Source organism: Haliaeetus leucocephalus, unplaced genomic scaffold (genome assembly GCF_000737465.1).
Source record: "Haliaeetus leucocephalus isolate CR32 unplaced genomic scaffold, Haliaeetus_leucocephalus-4.0 Scaffold2, whole genome shotgun sequence".
NCBI classification, from domain to species: Eukaryota; Metazoa; Chordata; class Aves; order Accipitriformes; family Accipitridae; genus Haliaeetus; species Haliaeetus leucocephalus.
Window position 1 is genome coordinate 15,185,271 of NW_010972438.1, and position 18,529 is coordinate 15,203,799.

General features: G+C 35.3%; 1 protein-coding gene across 1 annotated transcript in view; it reads left to right on the forward strand.

Annotated features, from left to right (window-relative positions):
* ERC2 (ELKS/RAB6-interacting/CAST family member 2) overlaps window positions 1-18,529 on the forward strand; it is a 393,279-nt gene that overhangs the window by 227,162 nt on the left and 147,588 nt on the right. The window contains exons 12-13 of the mRNA XM_010573681.1: window positions 5,928-6,121; window positions 12,043-12,054. Of these exons, the coding sequence (XP_010571983.1) occupies window positions 5,928-6,121; window positions 12,043-12,054 (206 nt within the window). The remainder of the gene's footprint in view (window positions 1-5,927; window positions 6,122-12,042; window positions 12,055-18,529) is intronic.

An 18,529-nucleotide genomic window follows, 5' to 3' on the forward strand; every position in this document is an offset into this window, starting at 1 on the left:
TAGTTGGAATTACCGTGTAATTGGGATAGTATATATAGAAGAACCGGTTTTGTAGCTTAAGTAATGTGATACTATGCATTAGGGAAGGTATTGCCTTCACTGAAGTCAATGGGAATTTTGCCATTAATGTCAGTGGACCAGGATTCCACCTTTGGAATCTATTATTGCTAAGTTTTGTAGCTTCTAACCACGTAATGGATATGTCACGACTTAAGTATGGCAAAAGAGAGTCCCACAGAATGTGCTGTATTTACTTTTAAAGTTACTGGTTAATTGGTTTTAGAATCCAGTTATAAATTGATTGTAAGACCTGATACTATCAACTCTACCATCCAGCACACTGCTGGTCAAAGAGCTTTTCTCTTTGAACAATAAAACCTTTTTTTCTGTATCATCTTGGCTCACCTTTGTGGTAGTTATGTTTCTATTCATATCATTTGCACTCCTACTGTGCATGTCTTTTCAGACTGGAGTCTTTTTTGTGTTAGTTTTTATCTTGATTTTCATAAATGCTTTCCAGTCATTATTTCAATATTAGTTATTCTGCTGTATGGAATTCATTTGTTAGTTCCTAGTCTATTTGTGTGCGGTATTCCAAAGTCAATCAGTCCTTTTTAAATTTTATTTCATTTTTTCTGCCTTTACGTGCTTAATTTTCAAAAGGACAGCCTGTTGGCAGTTCCGAAATAATGGATGCAAGATCCTTTTCCTTTGGCACCAGGCAGCAATTGTAGTATATCCATGAGACAGGCTTTGTTAAATAAACTTTTCTTGCTCATCTTCTTTCTTCTCCTACTTATATATCTGTCTACTTTTAACAATGCAAGTAGTAATGATCCTCTTCTCCTGCCAAACCACTTAAGATCTTGAAACGAAATAATGATTTGATTGAAATCAATGGCAACATATTCTTGGAATTCCATAAGGCCAAGATTTCACCTTTGTTCTTTGTGAAGGCATATTAGCAGTTATTTGAAACACTTTTTTTTGTACTGCAAATCATTATGATACTTTATTTAATAGAATGTTTCCTTGCCTTTTTTTTTGTTTGAAAATAATAGTGTTATAAAAAAACAGATGGCAGTCTAATCTTAAAATACTGAAGTTTTGTTTACATGAGTCAGAGAACTAGCAGTCAATCTCTGAGTAGACCTCTTTTAGCCCATGCAGTAATATAGCATTTTTTTGTGGTGGAATGTGTTTGGTACCTGTGTATATGTCACAAGATATCAACTCCAAGACTTTCATTTATTGCTGAATCTAATGTTTTTTAAATACAGCAATGGATAGAAGTGTTTTATTCCTATACATATTTGGGTACCAAAGTGGAGATGGAAGGGGTGCAAATCCTGCATACTCTACAGTGAAAGATTTCACAATGTGTTCACCTGTGTGAATAAGATGTGAACAGAATTGGGTGCACATTTCTTCATGTTTTGAAAGGTGAACTTTTTGAAATACCCAATGAATTCTTGTGCAAAACTGATTATAAGAAGTTACATGATTGTTTTTGTACTGTAATGAAAATAGAACAATGTACTTAGTTTGGAGTTCTGGTGAACCTTTTTCTCAATAATAAAGACTTAATTTTCCAAATGCTCCACCAGAGCAATGTCAGATTAAAATTTAAAGTACTTGCAGAACCCACTTTAAATTGCTTAGAGCAGTCCCTGAAGTTAAAAAAAAACAACTCAAATTTTAAGGAGACTACAAAAAAATTAAGGTGATAGCAATTTTTTTTTAGTTTATTATTGAAAGTAATAAAATTTGAAGGATCTTACAAAGTAATTTCTTGCATGTAAATTCTGCTGTTCCATTTTTTTATGAAGTACTCTGTTGATTTCTGTGTATGTTTGTCTGAAGCTTTAAAAATTAAATACTATATCTATCCATCCATTTCTGTTATGCAGAATAATGCATGCATGATTGTACCATAAAATTTTAATAGACTAAATAATTCATGTTGCATGTCTGTGCCACACTATTATGGTTTTTCTGTAGGAAATTTGTGGTTTACGTAAGGAAATGTTACTTTACTTCTAGAGTATTTGTAGTACTTATTAAGCAAATATCAGAACAGATACATAATTACTGTAAAAATTAGTGAAATTCTAATGGTAGTGATCTGCTATTTTTATTGACTTGTAAAAGTAATGTACAACAGCACAGTCGCAAGATTGACAAACAAAACATCATAAACCAAGTGTGCTAGTTTGAAACTAGCCTAATCTGCATACACAATAATTATCATTTACAGATACAGATTAAGAGATCAATTACTTTGCTGCTGAAAGGTATGCATGAACCAGTCACTCTTACCCATAAAAGCCCCATAAAACCAGAAAATGTATTCCTCCCAAGGAAACAGAGGACTTAGGGAGAAAAAGGGGGACAGAAATGAAAAAAAGGCTAGAAGAGAGGACAGCAGTAATAGGCAGAGACTTTCTGATTCATGTGATAACCACGCAGCTTCTGGTTAGAAGTGAGCCAAGCCTGTCTCCCACAGCCTGCAAAGAAGCCAAAGAAATCTGCCCTGTCTGGGTGGGAGCAGGGTCAGTATCAGCCGAGTTGCCTTTAATCTCCTTTGGGCCTACTGTTTGACCTCAAAAGTCAAGTTCCATCTGTCAACAAATCACCCCTGGTCTGTATATAACAACTGAAAAAAAGTGCCCAGTTCAAATCCAAACACATCTTTCAAAACCATAAAATATAATAGGGCTCTCATAAGTAATTCTATGCCTTTGTCCTGGGAATGTCAGATGGATTGTGTTCTGCTCTCTTGTAGTATTAGCAGCTTTGTTTACAACATGAGGATTCCCTTAAAGGGACTCATTGCAAGTTAGAGTACCACCTGCAGAAAGCTCTTTTTCAAAAATGTTTTATGTTCTTGCTCCCCCTTTTTAACTAACTTTCCTTTCCTTCTTCATTAAGGCAATGCTGTTGTAGAAAAATGTTTCCTGCCAGTAGTCCAAAAATATTCTGTACGAAGTGCTTGTAAAAGTAGAAGCAACCAACTGAATTGGTGATTTGCAATACTGGGATTTTTTTTAAATTATTTTTTTCTTTTTTAAGATTAGTATAATCTTATGCTTGTCTTTGAACTGAATGCTTATATTGATTTATGTGTGACATTATGGATAACTGTGCTGCACCTCAAAACCCTGTGTAAGTTGGATACCTAATCACATTGGATTTGATCATACCTTATAGGTTCTGCTTCATGTTTGAAAACCATGGGGAAATACAATGACCACAAAATTTTTCAAAAACGCATCCCACAAATATGGAATGCATGACTACCACAGAAAGCACAAGAATTGAAAATACTTTTGCAACTTAACATCAATTTCCTTAGCATGCCATTGAGCAAGGATTATAGGGCTAAACTGAAGAATATAATTCATATCTGTGATTTTAGGTGATGTTTTAGCTATAAGTTGTGCAGTAGATAATTTGTTCAGTACATTTCTGAGCTGCTGTGTGACAGGAATATTCTGTGATAGTTGAACATTTGGCACCTTTGCATTGGTGACACTATCATATTCTTGCCAAATTATGTGTTTTCATCATAGAAAGTCCAGTGTGGCAATGAAAAGAAAAAAAAAAAGACAAAAAAAAAGACAGGCTTTTCTATCTCTTCTGTATTGGTTCTTGTCCTGGGTTAAAACTAGGGTAGAGGTGCATGGGGGAAAAAAGTTTGGGCTGAAGCTGAGAGGTCCTGTATGCTAAAGTGAAGAAGAGGCTAGAGGCAGGAAGGCGGGTGTTTTGCCTGTTTATGAAATGATGGAAGCAAGGCTGGTAAATAAGTGAATTATACATTAAAATAAACAGAAGGGAAAGAAAGGTGACAGAGAGGAATATGAAAGAGTGATCGCATCTAGAGGGGAACTGTGAAATTCTGGATTTACCCTTAGGAGAGGAGGAGAAATCTGAAGAGCAATAGGGAACAACAGCTTTTTGCACAGGTTTCTTAGTATCTTAAAGGTGGGAGTTGGGTTGTATTTTTTTTTTTCCTAGAGTGAATTTACCTTTACTATGGAATTATTTTTATTCTTTGCAAAAGAAGACTTAGTATTCATTTTTGGAGAGAGAAAATGTCGTCTAATATCTTAATAAAGCTGATGGAAAATTGAAGTGCTTTGCAGCTGGAAATTGGTCCACAGTCTCTCACACAATTGGCCCTGAGTCTGAGTATTACATTCACTTCAAAATTACAAAGCTAGTAGAAAGTAAATTTCTTGATACAATTAACACCCTGTATAAAATAAATCAAAGTTTATTATTAAAGCAGGAAGATTTATGAGGATGAAAAGGAATCTGTTGCTGGCAACTCACCCAAACAGTAAAATCAAGATACTCTTTGGATGTTATCTTGAAATGAGCTCTATGTTAGGAAAGTCCTGTATCTGCATAGAATTCAGAGCTGGAGCATGTATTATTATCCAAAATACAGAATTTGAAGAGCAAGGCCAGTAGGTTTAGTAGGCATCTCATGTCATTCCCTTGGCTTATTTTGGTAACCAAATATTTCTTCTGAATAAAAATCTCACAGTAGGATAAATAACACTTAAAATGTACTATCTTTTTTCTTATTATCCTCATGCTTAAATGATATGTTACATGCAAACCCCCTAAGTTTCTTCCCTAGTAATTTCAATTTTTTAATTGTTGTATTTATACTAAACCCAGGCTTGTTCTTTATTTATACAGAAAATTTTAACCATTGCAAAGAATATGAACCTTCTAGTACCTGTAGTTTATATTAATTCTTTCCAAAACACGCATGTTTCATTTTGATCTGCATTTCTTCAATTGCTTGCTTGCATTGTCTATTCCCTGAAATTAAGAAGGATAAGTAAGTCCACGTATTCTCTGTGTAATAAGATAGTTGGAGGACCTCCGGTTCTAAATATCCTGGATTTCTGTAAAATTCCTGTATGTTAAGAGAATGTTATCTGAATTTTCTATGTTTAATGTGCACTGCCTTAAACTACTTGTTTTTTCCTTGCCTGCTCTTTCAAGATGCCAATTAGGAATAATGGGAAGCAAGGGGTAGGCTAAGCATTGCAGTGCGTTGTTGTTTCCATCTGTCTGTGATTATTCCAGCCAACAGTTTAAAGCACTTGATGCCTGATCATGCTCCCATTGAAGTTAATTGGGTTTTTGCCATTAGGTTTGATGGGAGTAAGATTGGGCTCTGCACTGTTGTTGTTGTATTCATTGCGTTCTTTCTTGTCTGTGAAACTGCCACCCATCCATGCATGTGTTTGCCAGGTTTGTGCTGTTTTCACCAATGGGCTTGGTCTTCTGATGTTTCAGGTTAAGTATTAATGGTAAGAGAAAAAGGATTATTGGGTAAAAAGTCTGCTGAAAGCAAATTTTTAGTTTATCGGTTTGTATTTTAAAAACAGCAGTGCATAAAAACATTTTCATCCTTTTAAATTTTTTGTATCAAACTGCACTTGAATCATCCAGTGATACAGATTAAAATATGTATATATGTATCTTTGTGTGTATATATATACATGGACAAAGTGTGGATATATGTACGGGGAAAGAGAAAGAATACGATTTATTAAGAAATTGCCTATAATTGAAAGACTTTAAAAGCTTAATGTGAATTAAATGAATTAAAAGGTGATTTTTTAATTTAAAAAACACCCTTAAAATATGGTCAATTTAATGTGTAAAAAAACCTTAATAAATCCCCTCCCCCTTCAGGATGATAGCATTTGACTGTAATTTTAGACTATGCAGATATTTTCATTCCTTTTTATAATGCTTCTGTAGAAAAAATTGTTATCGGACAGAAATACCCATAATCCTTTTTAACGAAAATTTGAACTCCGAGACTGAAAAAGTAAAGCTCTTAAAGCTATATAAATTATTTCATCCTTATTTTTTTCTAAAAAATATTGATTCTGAAGGCTCATGAGGCTGAAGAGGAGGCACGGATGAATCCAGAATTTGCAGACAGAATGAAACAGCTTGACAAAGAGGCATCGTACTATAGAGAAGAATGTGGCAAAGCTCAGGCTGAGGTTGACAGACTTCTAGAAATACTCAAGGAAGTAGAGAATGAGAAGAATGACAAAGATAAGAAAATTGCTGAGTTAGAAAGGTAATTCTTGTATTATTTGTCTTACATTGAGTGGCATTTTCATTTACTTGATCTTCATTGCAGAGTAGAGAAGTAAAGAGTAGAATACGTTTTTAATAGAATGTTCATTATGTCTTGTAAAATTGAATCAGAAATGAAAAAAAAATGGCTACCTGAGAACCGCATCTCCTGTCTGCTGACTTTGGAACAATTTAAGGTTTATATTTTTTTAATTGTCTCCATGAAAGGAACATGTATAGGAAAAGCCATATGCAATTTACAGTGACAACAACCCTCCCAGAAAACCTTGTTGGGGAACAATCCTGTGTTTCTAGCAACTGGTAAATCAAAACTTTTCCCATGTGTTTCTTCAGTGTGAACAGCATCACTAGTTCTGAGAGGTCCTGAAAAGTATTGGTAAGTATTTCTAACTAGTCTCATGACTGTTTAGTAATAGTTATAACTATTTCTCAGTGTTTCTGTAGTCTTTGTCTGCTACAAATGAACCTTTTCTGATACTGACCAGGCAGTGTGTGTCTTATTTCTGGGAAGGTTGTGCAGTCTTTCCCTAATGGAGACAAGAGGGTTTTGGGATCCATTTGTCTTATGTCCTTTGTAATTAAATGATTCTTGGAACCTTCTCCCATATGGTACGCTGCAATTTATTTGGTTGATAAGCAATTTATGTGAATGTAATTTCTTTGTTCCCTTCCTGTACTTAGCCACTCTTAGGTAAATGAAAGAAAGAATTTTATGATTTCAAATATTTTATTTAATTGTTTTCTAGTGGTCAAGTCAGAAGAAAAGTGCTTCATGGTTCCAAAAGAGAAGTTTAAGGGATCTCATTGTTGTGATTACTGCTATAGTTCCAGTCAAGACATAGCACTGCTCTCCCATTAGGGATAATTATGATGAAAGAGGGGAAGATCTCCTGGAAATGTTGGTTACCTTAGGGGGAGGAAAACAGCCAGCTTGGAAAGGATGTGTAGAGCATCTTTTACTGATGATGACTTATCAACCTTCACAGTTATCTGTTGCCAAAACTTATCTTTCTCTGCAGATATTTGGCAAAGCTTTAATAATGGTAATAACAAATGACATACAGTTATCAATCAAAGTATCATAAGAACCGAGACCTCAAAATTAAAGTGAAAAAAGATTACTCAAAATAGAACTGAGTGTTTACATGAGGACAACTTTAATTAGCAGTTACCTCTCTCACCACATCAGGAGGAGTTTAGAATACTCTAGTGTTTGCACTGATTTTAATGTGTAAAGTAGATACCGGAGGAAGCTAGTAATAAAGAGTGGTCACTTTGTGCACTGTGACTGAATTCTGCCTAAACTCCCCAAAATCCTAAAGCAGCATATTGGAAAAAGATAACACAATTAGTGAATTTGTGTTGTCAAGAAAGTGCTGCCTATTCCACCCATCAGCACATGTACTGTAGGGGCAATTACGGACCTGGGGTTGTAATATAGCGACTCCAGGTGTGACCAAGCTGGTGGAAACTGACTGTGTAGTTTTTACAGAAACAGTAACTGATATCCTCATTGGGCTATAAAACCTACTGAATTATTGTGTGACATTAGACACAATAGTAGGCATGCTAAACTTTTGTTCAAGACGATAATCTCAAGAGATTTATTAAGTAGCAATCATGTACATGTTGAATGGTTGAATATTAAAATGACAAGATTAAAAGACGAACATGATGAAGTAGTGGAGCTTGTGATCTAAATTTTCAGTAAATGTTAAAGTTTTAAATATGTTATGTAAAAAACAGATAAAGAATCTATATAGATCAGTAGATTTATTTGAATTAAATTGAGAATTATAGATTACAAAACAATGATTACAAAGAAACAAGGAACCCAGTGATGCAGAGCTATTACTAAAGCCTTGTCAGCATATAACCTCTTCTTATTATCTGAGAACCTTGTAGTGCATGATGTAATGGACAGAATTTTCTATTTTTGTATTAATTTTTTTTTGAAAATTCGATGCACTTTTATCAGTGAAATTTTGGGACACTGCTTTCCAGTCTGTTATTCTTGGTGAGGGTGTTGATCCTGAAATAACGTTTCAGAAAAGAATTTGGTACCACTGAGTAGGCACAGACTTCTTTGAACAGGAGATACTGTACTTTGAATGTGATGAAGTAGTTAAATTTTTCTATGAACATTTAAGTGCTTCTGCAATGCTTACAATAAGATATCTATGGCATGGCCAGCTGAGGACAGTAGTATGTTGCAATTTTGGGGAATCATTATGCTCTAAGATTTGTTTGTGAATTCTGTTAACTTTAATGCAGTTTCTCACTAAATTTATGTCCAGCTTTCAAGATTAATTCCAAATTCCTATACACACAGTATATATAAGTCAATTATTTTAAACTAGGAAAAAAAAAAGGAATTATGTAAAAATTATCTATTATTGGTTTCATCAACAGATGTTACTGCCTTTACTTGGTAATGCAGTCTTAAAGCTACTTTCCACCATGCATAAGCACAGGCACAAATTTGTTGATTAGTACAGTAAGGCTAACAATCTGCCAGCAACATACAGGTGTAATAGGGAAATATTTTTAGAGAGTGGGTGTCTAACCCTTCTTACTAATCAGGCTCAACTTAGGTTTCTCTAAAACTTAATTTATTTTCTCTCCCTCTTCCTTATTTTCTAAAAACATTGGCCTAAAGATCTAAATCTGTATATAGCTGTGCCACCTGTTGGTGTCCCTAGAGAGGAAACTTTGATGTTGAAATTCCCCTTTCTAGGGGGTTAGGTGGAGTGTAAATTGCTGTAACATTTTATGAAGTGCTACTACTTTTTCTGCTTGTAATGACTACTTGATTGGCTCATTATTGAAGGGAAGAGGTGGAGCCAAAGCTCAGTTTACCCACTTTATGGGAATAAAGCATTGTGAAAATGACTGCAACTTTAACAGAAGCGTATTTGAAAATGTTCTTTCCTTCTTGTCCCACTGTTTTGTAATTCATATAATGTGCTCTAGGTTACTATTTTCTCTCCTTACTTTTTCTCCCTTTTTTTCTTGCTCAGAAACAGGATATCTTCAACATTTTCCCTAACTTCAGATGCAAGGGCATCTCCAGGGTTTTGTAGGAAAATGAATGCTCTTTTGAAATGTGTTTTTTGGTTAACAGCTTGCTGGGATCCACATTCACTGCTGTGCCAACATCTTTACATTGCAAGATAATTGCAACAACATAAATTCTCAAAATTTATAAACATAAATTTCTGAGAGAGTTATAATCAAGAGTATTGCAAGTTATGGTATCTTCACAATATTTGTTATATTCACATACAAATTCATCAGCATAATGAGGTGTACTTGTATAAATCAGTTTGAAAAGTAAAAACGTTTGTAATAACGTTATAATTTACAAATTCAAACAAGAATTAAAAGATGATGAATACTAATGTTCTGCTATTTGTCAGAAAGTATTGACACAAAGTGTCAGATACTCAAGGATAAAAATATCTGCTTCAAAATATGGGCAATTAAATTTATAAGTGTATGCTATTTGGCAAACGAACATTATTAGTAATCCTGAAAAAGATTTTGTATGAATGGTAATTCTTTTGGTTTTAACCTGATTTTTCTTGCCTCAGAAACTGTCACACTTCTGACTTGCATCACTTAAGATTCATGATTCATACTACTCCTCATATATAAAAACATGTTGGTCTGTTTCTTAAATTACTCCATATATATTAATTTTATATTTTATAGCTTCTTATTACTACATAGGAGAACCAATTCCTCTTCCTATACTAAAGCTGTTTGATAACTTCTATTACATCTTTCATGATTTATATTTATAATGAGAACAGGTTAAAATTAAATGCAATATATCCCAGTATAATGTACTTTTGGTAAACTTAGCTTGATGTTTTTCTTTGGTTTTCTTGATGAAGTAAATGTGGTGTGGGTTTTTTTTTTTGGTTTGGGATTTTTTTTTTTATAATGTAAATGAAACTGTAAGATAGTGATCAGCTTAAATTTTAATGTGAAGGGCCTAGCCAAAGAGAGGTAACTGCATCTGAAATGGAACTTTCAGAATGGAAGGAATATATTGTTCAATGCTTTTATTAACGGTGTTGGAATGAAAAATATATTTGTGAAATATGCTAGGGAGTTTGAATCATGAAATGTAGTGCAATACAGTAGTACAAAATGCATGATTATGAAGCTAGGACCAGTAAGACTGCCTGCTGTAAGCTAAGGATCATACTTGATACAGTTTAGGAAGATAAAGTTTGGGTGAATTTGCTTATGGCAGTGTCATTGTGAGCCATCTAAATAATGAAGCAGACATCTAAATAACGAGGTGTGAATCCTGATATGTCAGAATAAATGTCTGCAGTAAGGATAGGAAGGTATTAATGTCATCGAGCACTAGCAAGACTCCATGTGGAAAACTGCTGTGAACTTCTCATCGGTCATATTCGAGAAGGTTGAATGAAAACTGGAAACAGGTGCAGAGAGGGCTGGTAGGGTAATTAAAGGAATGGAGTGCTCATGTCACAGGAGGAGTCTAAACAGCAGTGGCTTGTTTCTCCGGCAAAACAAAGGCTTGGCAGGGATGCTAGTTCTCTATAAATATGTGAAAGGGTAAGCGCAGTGGTGAAGGAAGAGTGATTTTGGTAAAAGAGTGTTGGCACATAAGACAATGGATATAAGTTATCCATTAATAAATTTAGACTGAAAAGAGAAAGCGATGAGAACATTGTGTAGATTGCAAAATCTTGGATCTGCTTTTCTCCAATGGTATGTTAGAAGGTCAGTCGTCTGCTTGACTGAGTGTAGCTTCTCAGCAAAACTTACAACAATATGAAAGTCCATTTAAAAATACTGTCCTAGCTATGAGACAAAACCAGTTTGTTTTTCAACAAGAAGTTTGGTTTTTTGTTACCCACTTTTCACAGGCAGTGGTAAGTTTTGCATAATAACACTATAGATGCACGTTTAAGCTCTTGGGGTGATCAGACTACAATTAATTCATTCTGAATTGATTTGGATTTGAATTCTGATGAAAGTAAGTCCACAGAGCACTGACAATTCATTGCGTAAATGACAAAACACCAGCTCATGGAATAATTGTGTTCAAAAGAAGTATTTTTGTGGCTTTTAAAAAATTTCCCTTTCATAAGTGAATGAAAACCTGTGCACCAGTGACAACTTTAAGGATTAATCTAGCTGGGTGTCAGGCAGGGATTTTTTTTGCCTTACTTAATTGAAAGGGCAGGTTAGGTATTTTTTAATAAATAAGTTATCAAGCATCGGGGTATTTTCAGTGATGAAGTATTAACCTTATTATTCACACTGAAGAAAAATACTGCTGTCAGTATTAGAAGGGGCTGTATTTTTGGGGGGGTGGGGTGGCAAATCTCTGTCTTTGATTGTTAGGTACAGTGCTTTGTGAACTTCAAAATGATATCTTTGAACAAGCTGCCAAATTGTTTAGCTGTTTCGGCTTTCATGGGAAGACTTGAATGTGGGTCATCAAACCTATGTCAGTTCAAAAAAGGACTACGTGGTATATGATGAGACACTTGTGTGGCAGCAAACCCTACCAATATCCACCTAATTTATTTCTTCCATTCGGTGTGTGTATACATTTGGATGGTTCTAAATATGGATGGCTTTCCACAGTCCACAAATGACAAGATGCCATTTTACTTTAAAATTTTTGTTTTATTCAGTGCACAGCAAGGATATACTGCTACAGAAATTTTATTTTACTTCTCGCTTTCCCTTTCCTTTCCTTTTCTTTTTTTTTTTAATGAAATCTGTTGATATAACATCTGCTTGTTATATTTTTAAAGAACTAATGTGTTCCTCCCTTTATTCTCTTTTGCTGTCTTCCTCTCTATCTGTTTTTCTCCAAACTGCTGCTTTCATCCCTACTCCAACCAGCTTGACTTCCAGGTCAGTATTTTCTGCTCTCCTACTTAATTGCTCCTTCCACAATGAAGGTTTTCATTGATGCTTCATTTATTTGACTATTTTGATTCCATATTAACACCTTCTGTTTGTCTTTTTTTTTTGATTTTTGTTTTTATTCTGTTTGTCCCTAATGTGAAGTTTTTGGTCATTCCATTTCTAGATCAGAAACTTTACAGTAAATGAATGCTTTTGTCAAAAGTCTGTAAGAAAAAAATATTTATTAACAACATATTCAATTCATATGTTGTTTTGTGTGAAGATTTTTTTCTTCTTTCAGTTTTACTTTTATTATCTTTGTTTAGGGAGTTCAACATTGGGAATAACATTTTGGTAGACAAACCAACCCAGTAGGTGATGGATTGAACAATAACGATAGTATACAGAGAGATTTATACCTAAGATGAGAGACTTATTCTTAATACTTTACCATCACACCTTTTACTGTTATTGCAGGCATAATAGGATGAGTTGGAGTGTTTCAGCTTCTGGTTCAGGAACTTTTAGCTGTTTCTGCTGGCCAGATTATGGACCAGCACATAACTGCAAGGGAGGCGTATGTATGTGTGTGTTTTATATGCTGTGTTTGTATATAGAATCATCTAGTCAGATTCAGGTTTTTCTTTCTTCTAGATTTTAAATTAGTTTAAATTAGTGTTTGTGCTTGTGCACTGTTTGAGTAATCTTATCATCTTATCAAGTATTATTACATATCTTGTGGTGCTTGTTGAAAGTAAAAATTGATCTAGTCAACATTTTTTTTCTCTTAGTAGGCCTTGATGTTAATTTTTCTTTCTCATGCTTATGAATGGCTGTAAAGTGTAAGTTTATACTTAAGTGTAAGTTTACAGCACAGTCTTAAAACATCTACTTGGTATTTTAGAAACTACTAACTTCATATGATTTGGAGTACAGGTTCATCTGCTTCTTCCTTTCCCCATTAATTCCCCCATTCAGTTCTATATTCTTAAGCTCACCTCTTATTTTTCAATTTCTGAAATTGGTGATTGAAACTTGCACAAAGCTTTGTTTCCTGTACTGAAGGAACTTTGCTTTAGGCAGGAACAAACCTGGTTTTCAGTCATTATCAAGGAAGAAAGTGTTTACTACTTCATAGACCAGTTGGACTGAAATATAAAGGAGGGTATATACTGCAAAGACTTTCCGGGTGGATTATTTCAGCTACCAAAGTTTTGCATTTGCAGATACAGTTCCAGGTATTAGGTTGCCATGCAGCAGATTTGACTAGAATCATGGCAAATGTCCAATCTGCCTTTATAATGTATTTACATCTGAAGTTTTCAGGATTTTTATGTCAATGCATGCTTTTTGCAGAGCTTGCCAGTTTTGGAGAGTTTTGGTATCTTAGTCTCAAAACCAAGCACAGTTCACGTTTCACCGTTCAGACGTGTCAGTGAAGTTTCTGACGCGGATACCTTCGAACTGTATGGCAAAAGGTGGCTCATTATGAAAAGATTGACAAGACAAGAGGGCTTTTTTCCTGATATGCTTTAATGAACCTCACAATCACAAGTTACTTTCCAGCTGGAAAATTTTCTTTCTGAAATTTGAAGCTTATTGATTGCAGCAATGAATCGGATGATCACTTTCTTTTTATTGTCTATCTACTACAAGCACATTTTAATGTGCTTTAATGGATAGTTATAACACCTGCATTATAAAAATACTTAAATTATTTTCAGAATCTTTCTTTCTTCCAGAAATTAATTAAATGCATTTACTCTGGAATTGGCTATGATGAAATTATTGCCCGAATGTGAGAACTTTGGCATTTCTATCAGAACATACTCAACATTTATTGAAAATCTCTCCAGCCAGAGAGAGCTTAAAGAAAGGTATTATGCTATGCGTTTGTCATTATGGTTGATTTCACTGGAATTCAATGATTGGTATGCAGAAACATTTGTTCAGCAGTTGGAGGTGCAATTTCTGTTATGTTTTATTGACCTAAAAAACCAGCTGACCTTGCTGAAGCAAACTGTCCTCATAACCCAGGCAACTTTCATCCCTAGAGTCCTAGATAAGTTGTAGCGTATGATTAGAGTTTATTGTGGGATTTCAGTGAAGTGTTAAGTTTTCGCAGCTTGAATCGTCATTAAGGTCAAAACTTAATTTAAGAAACAGATCTATTAATTTCTTTAATTCCTGCTTATCAATATGTTCTTAGCTGTCATTTTGTTTATCCATATTTATATGGGTTAGAATGATTAGAAAAATGCTGCATCTGTTTTACAACATGAAGGGTTATTGATACTGATGGCAAACAAGAAAATCAAATGCGTTGGCATAACCCCTGCCATGTGCATCTACCTATACAATAAAAAAATGTTCTGAGCACAAGAATCAGTACAGTAACTTTTTTTTTTTTTTTCATTTAGATTACAGCAGGTTATATACTCCCTAAACTTTTCTGCCTGCATATAAAGAGGAGATGGATGTTTTTTCCATGTATAATATACTGACCAGTGCTAGAAGTTTTCCCACCAGCCTCTGATGTTGGCCTTCCTAATTGTTTCCGTGGGAGGCTAGAGCTCAATGAGATGTGTAAGGCAAGGTTTAACAGAGTTTTAAATTTAACTTATGAGCCTTCCACAGTTTTGTCAAATGTCAGTTTGATGGTTCCAAGGGCAGAGTGATATGTTGTTCAAAGATAAGTTCCCTGGAGAAATTGAGATAGTGTACTAATGAAAACTGAGAGAATCTGTGATATACATTACTCTTCTGAGAGACTGGTTATTCTGAGTGAGAAACATAGTTGTCACATTGGATAACAGGCAGATATTTGTCATGTCTTTCTGTTTTAGTCTGCTACATATACCGAATCAACATTTTAACGTGAACATTTTGAAAGAGATGAAGATTTGAGAAGAGATTATTTAGACTTATCTGATTACATGTGTGATTTTGAATTTGTATACATTTACATTTCATTTTATTTAAGAAATAGTAAAGTAGAAAGCTTATTTCCTTGGAATTCTACTTTCTTAAGAAAAAAAAGTAAAATAATAATATATTACAAAATAGCTAGAAATCATAGTGATAAATAATAACAAGATACAAATGGATCCCTGGGGCAGGATAATGCATTGTTGTTCATTTTTATCCCACTGACTCCTGAACCTGTCTGCTCAGTTCTATACTTTGCCCTTTCAGTTTGCTTAAAGGCATGCAGAAGTTAAAATAATCATTTCTGAGACAGCTAGAAGTGGATTATTTAAATAAGGAAGGATATTTTGTAATTTCTCAGTGATGTGCTTTTTTTTGGTTTTGATTTGGAGTGTAAATACTCTGTGGAAGTAAATGGATATGCAGCATAAACTGGATATGAGGAGAAAAGACCTCCACCTCTCGGAAGGAAAAATGTCCACTTTGGATTGGGTTGGACCTGACACCACAATTCTGTGTTGGGGAAGAGAGAACATAAGGAACTGTTACTCTTTCTGTTTCATGGTTACTAATTTCTAGACGAAGCAATATTTCTTATGCTTCTCTAGACCTGCTGCTTCCACTAGTTTTCCCCAGGGCGAAGATCCACAGAGCATATTTCTTTACCTCTTGAATGTGTGAATAAAGTAGCTGTACAGCACTCCTCCGGGGAGCTTGGTGGCTGCCTGGGTGCAATGCTGTCAGGATGCCCTGTGTACGGTGGAGGGGTGTGTGAGTGAAGAATCATTGTGAGATAGCACAGCTTACCCTCAAAAAGCTGTGACTGAAAAGAGACAGGGGAACTAAATTTAGGAATTGGGCTGTTGGTGGCACCACTTCTTCCACTCACATTGTTTGCTTCTATAATGCAGGAGCAACATGCCTGGACGACGTGATTGTGACTGGATTGAAATGCTCTGATCTGCATTTATAATAAGGGGAAGTTAGTATGTCAAAACAAGAAATCATACAAAGTGTACCTGATTTATTTGGAGGTCTAAAGAGGTTACTGCAAAAGCATGATTTATGTATTGAATGATAATGGCTGGATTGATCCTGAAAACCGCTAGGTTGAGCCAGGAGTTGCAGTCGACAGATTTGATTCAGAAGGAAATTGCAATGAAACACGAAGTGCAGCAGAGGAGGTTTGATCCCAATTGCTGTCAGGCTGAGCTGGACATGCTGGGGAGCAATTGGATGCAGAGAATAACTGGACAGAGTCAGGAGCTGGTGGTTGTGGTGGTTTTTTTTTGTTTTGGTTTGGTTTGGGTTTGTTGTTGTTGTTTGTTTGTTTGTTTTAAATTTATTTGTTTTTTTAAAGAAGGAAAAAATATTACCTGGACAACAGCTGGAAAGGACCTGATGGAGCAGCAGCAGGACTGCAGCTCCTTGGTTGCAAATATCAGGCAACAAACTATTTGCAGTTACTGGTTACTGTTATTGCTAATGGTATCAATTAATAAAATAGCTGAGCAAGCAATTGCCATATTAAATCAGATCAAATATCCTTCTCATCTAGCGTCCTGTCATCAGCAGTCTTGTCTTTTTTTTTTTAAGAAGAACATCAGAAGAAAATGCGGAACAATCCTGGGCGTACAAGAGAGATGTGTGACAGATGAGTCTTCTAGCACAGATTTCACACATGTTCATATAAAGTATCATCCAGTAAGAATGTGCTGAGAAAGACAGTAGTGCAATGCACTGTATTGGAGTTTCAGTGGTTGCAGTGCAGATATGTGTTGAAACAAAGTGATATGAACCATAGTTTGGAACAGGATTTTAGTAGGTCTTTTTCATTCATACATTATCCTCATGTGGATATTTCTAGCATCTCTCTAGGGCTTTGGAGGGAACTGTGTCAGACTAAACACTTCTTAAACAAAGATTTTGGAAAACTTCCCAGACTGTGTGTTAGGTAAACCCTTCCTCCCACGTTTTTGTCTTTGAGGTGAGAAATGTTTCAGTGACTTCTGTGACACTTGCTTTATTTCTACCAGGCAGAGTTGTTGGTTCTCTCAAGCCAACAATATCTTTTTGTGGTGCATTTGGAGGCAAAATACTTGTCACACTGAAGTACTGTCATAATCTGAGTATTAAGAAATCTTAAACCAGGCTTCCAATATTTGAAATAATGTGATTTAAAGGAGGAGGAGGCGGAAGAAGAAGAAGAAGAAGAAGAAGAAGGGTTATTTGAATTTGTGGCTTTCTTTTTTTTTTTTTTTTTTTAACCCAGCAATAGAATCACCGTGTGTTTTTTGAGACCTATAGATCTGTGTCGGCTGCAAGTTGCTCCTTTGAGCGAAACTGAAATAGCTACCCATTGGTAACAGGAGCTGGGAATATAATGAAAACATTGAATATACTAAAATTCATTTATCTTAACTGGTAACTCTGGGCATTACAGCATTTTTGCATTCAACTGGAGAATTAGGGATGTGGAAATCAAATTCTTTGGAGATTTTAAAAATATTGTTTGGTTTTCATTATTTTTTTTGTCCCTTGTTTGCACTGGTTATTTTGATTGCAGTCCTTTATATCAACACAGAGAGAACACAGGGTGCTTCTCAGTTCTCCTGGTGAGTAGATGGAGTAGGAACAGTGACACGGAGTTTGCTATAGTCTCAGCTTCAGGTGAATGACAAAAAGAAGACCAAGCATTCTTCTTCAGTAAGAGATGGCAATATTAACTTCTTGTGATAATATTCTCTAAGGCATGTAGCAGAATAGCGGCCTTTATTACCAAAAGATAAAGTCAATTTGGCCAAAGTTAATCAGAGAGTATTGCCTTCCTCCAAATTCTCTTGTCCAAAAGTCAACAAAATTTTACTCAGTTGTCACAAGCTTATTTCATAAGGGATGGTCTTAATGTTCCCTGTTAGCCTTCTTGGTAGCAGGGGCAGTCCAGCCCCAGGGTGACAATGTTTTTCTGTCTCACCAGGAGGCATCCACTCAAACTTTCCTTCTCATCCCAGATTATAATAGACATGCTAAGGAAGCTGAGCTACTCCTATATATGTCACTGTAGAAAAGATATTTTTTTTCAGTTACAAGATCAGATAGCACCACTGTAAAACTGAAGTTGTGTCACAGGGTCAGCTGTAGGAGGGTAGGTTACACAGTTTAGGAGTTTAAACAATTATAAAGGCAATTTCAGTTCAGGCTGTTGAAGTCTTGCCCCTGCTCCTTTTCAGTGGGAAGTAGAGAGAGGAAATATAGTCCTTCTACAGAGAAAAGGAAAAGAGTGGGAATAAGATCTGCCAGATTTTCTGCTTTGGAATAGTGAGGGCAAGAAGGGCAAAGTTGAGACAGGATAGACAGGATTTTTTTCTATTGGATGGTAATAGGTTAGTCAGACACACAAAGAAAGGAATTCCTTGGGATTTGGGGATGAAGTATTCCTCCAAAATGTGGCCTTTATGATAACACACATGGAAAAAAATGTTGGGTTTTTTTTTTCTTTTGAGTCTAAACAAAAAATGAGGAATGATCCCCCCCCCCCCCCCACCCCCCCCCT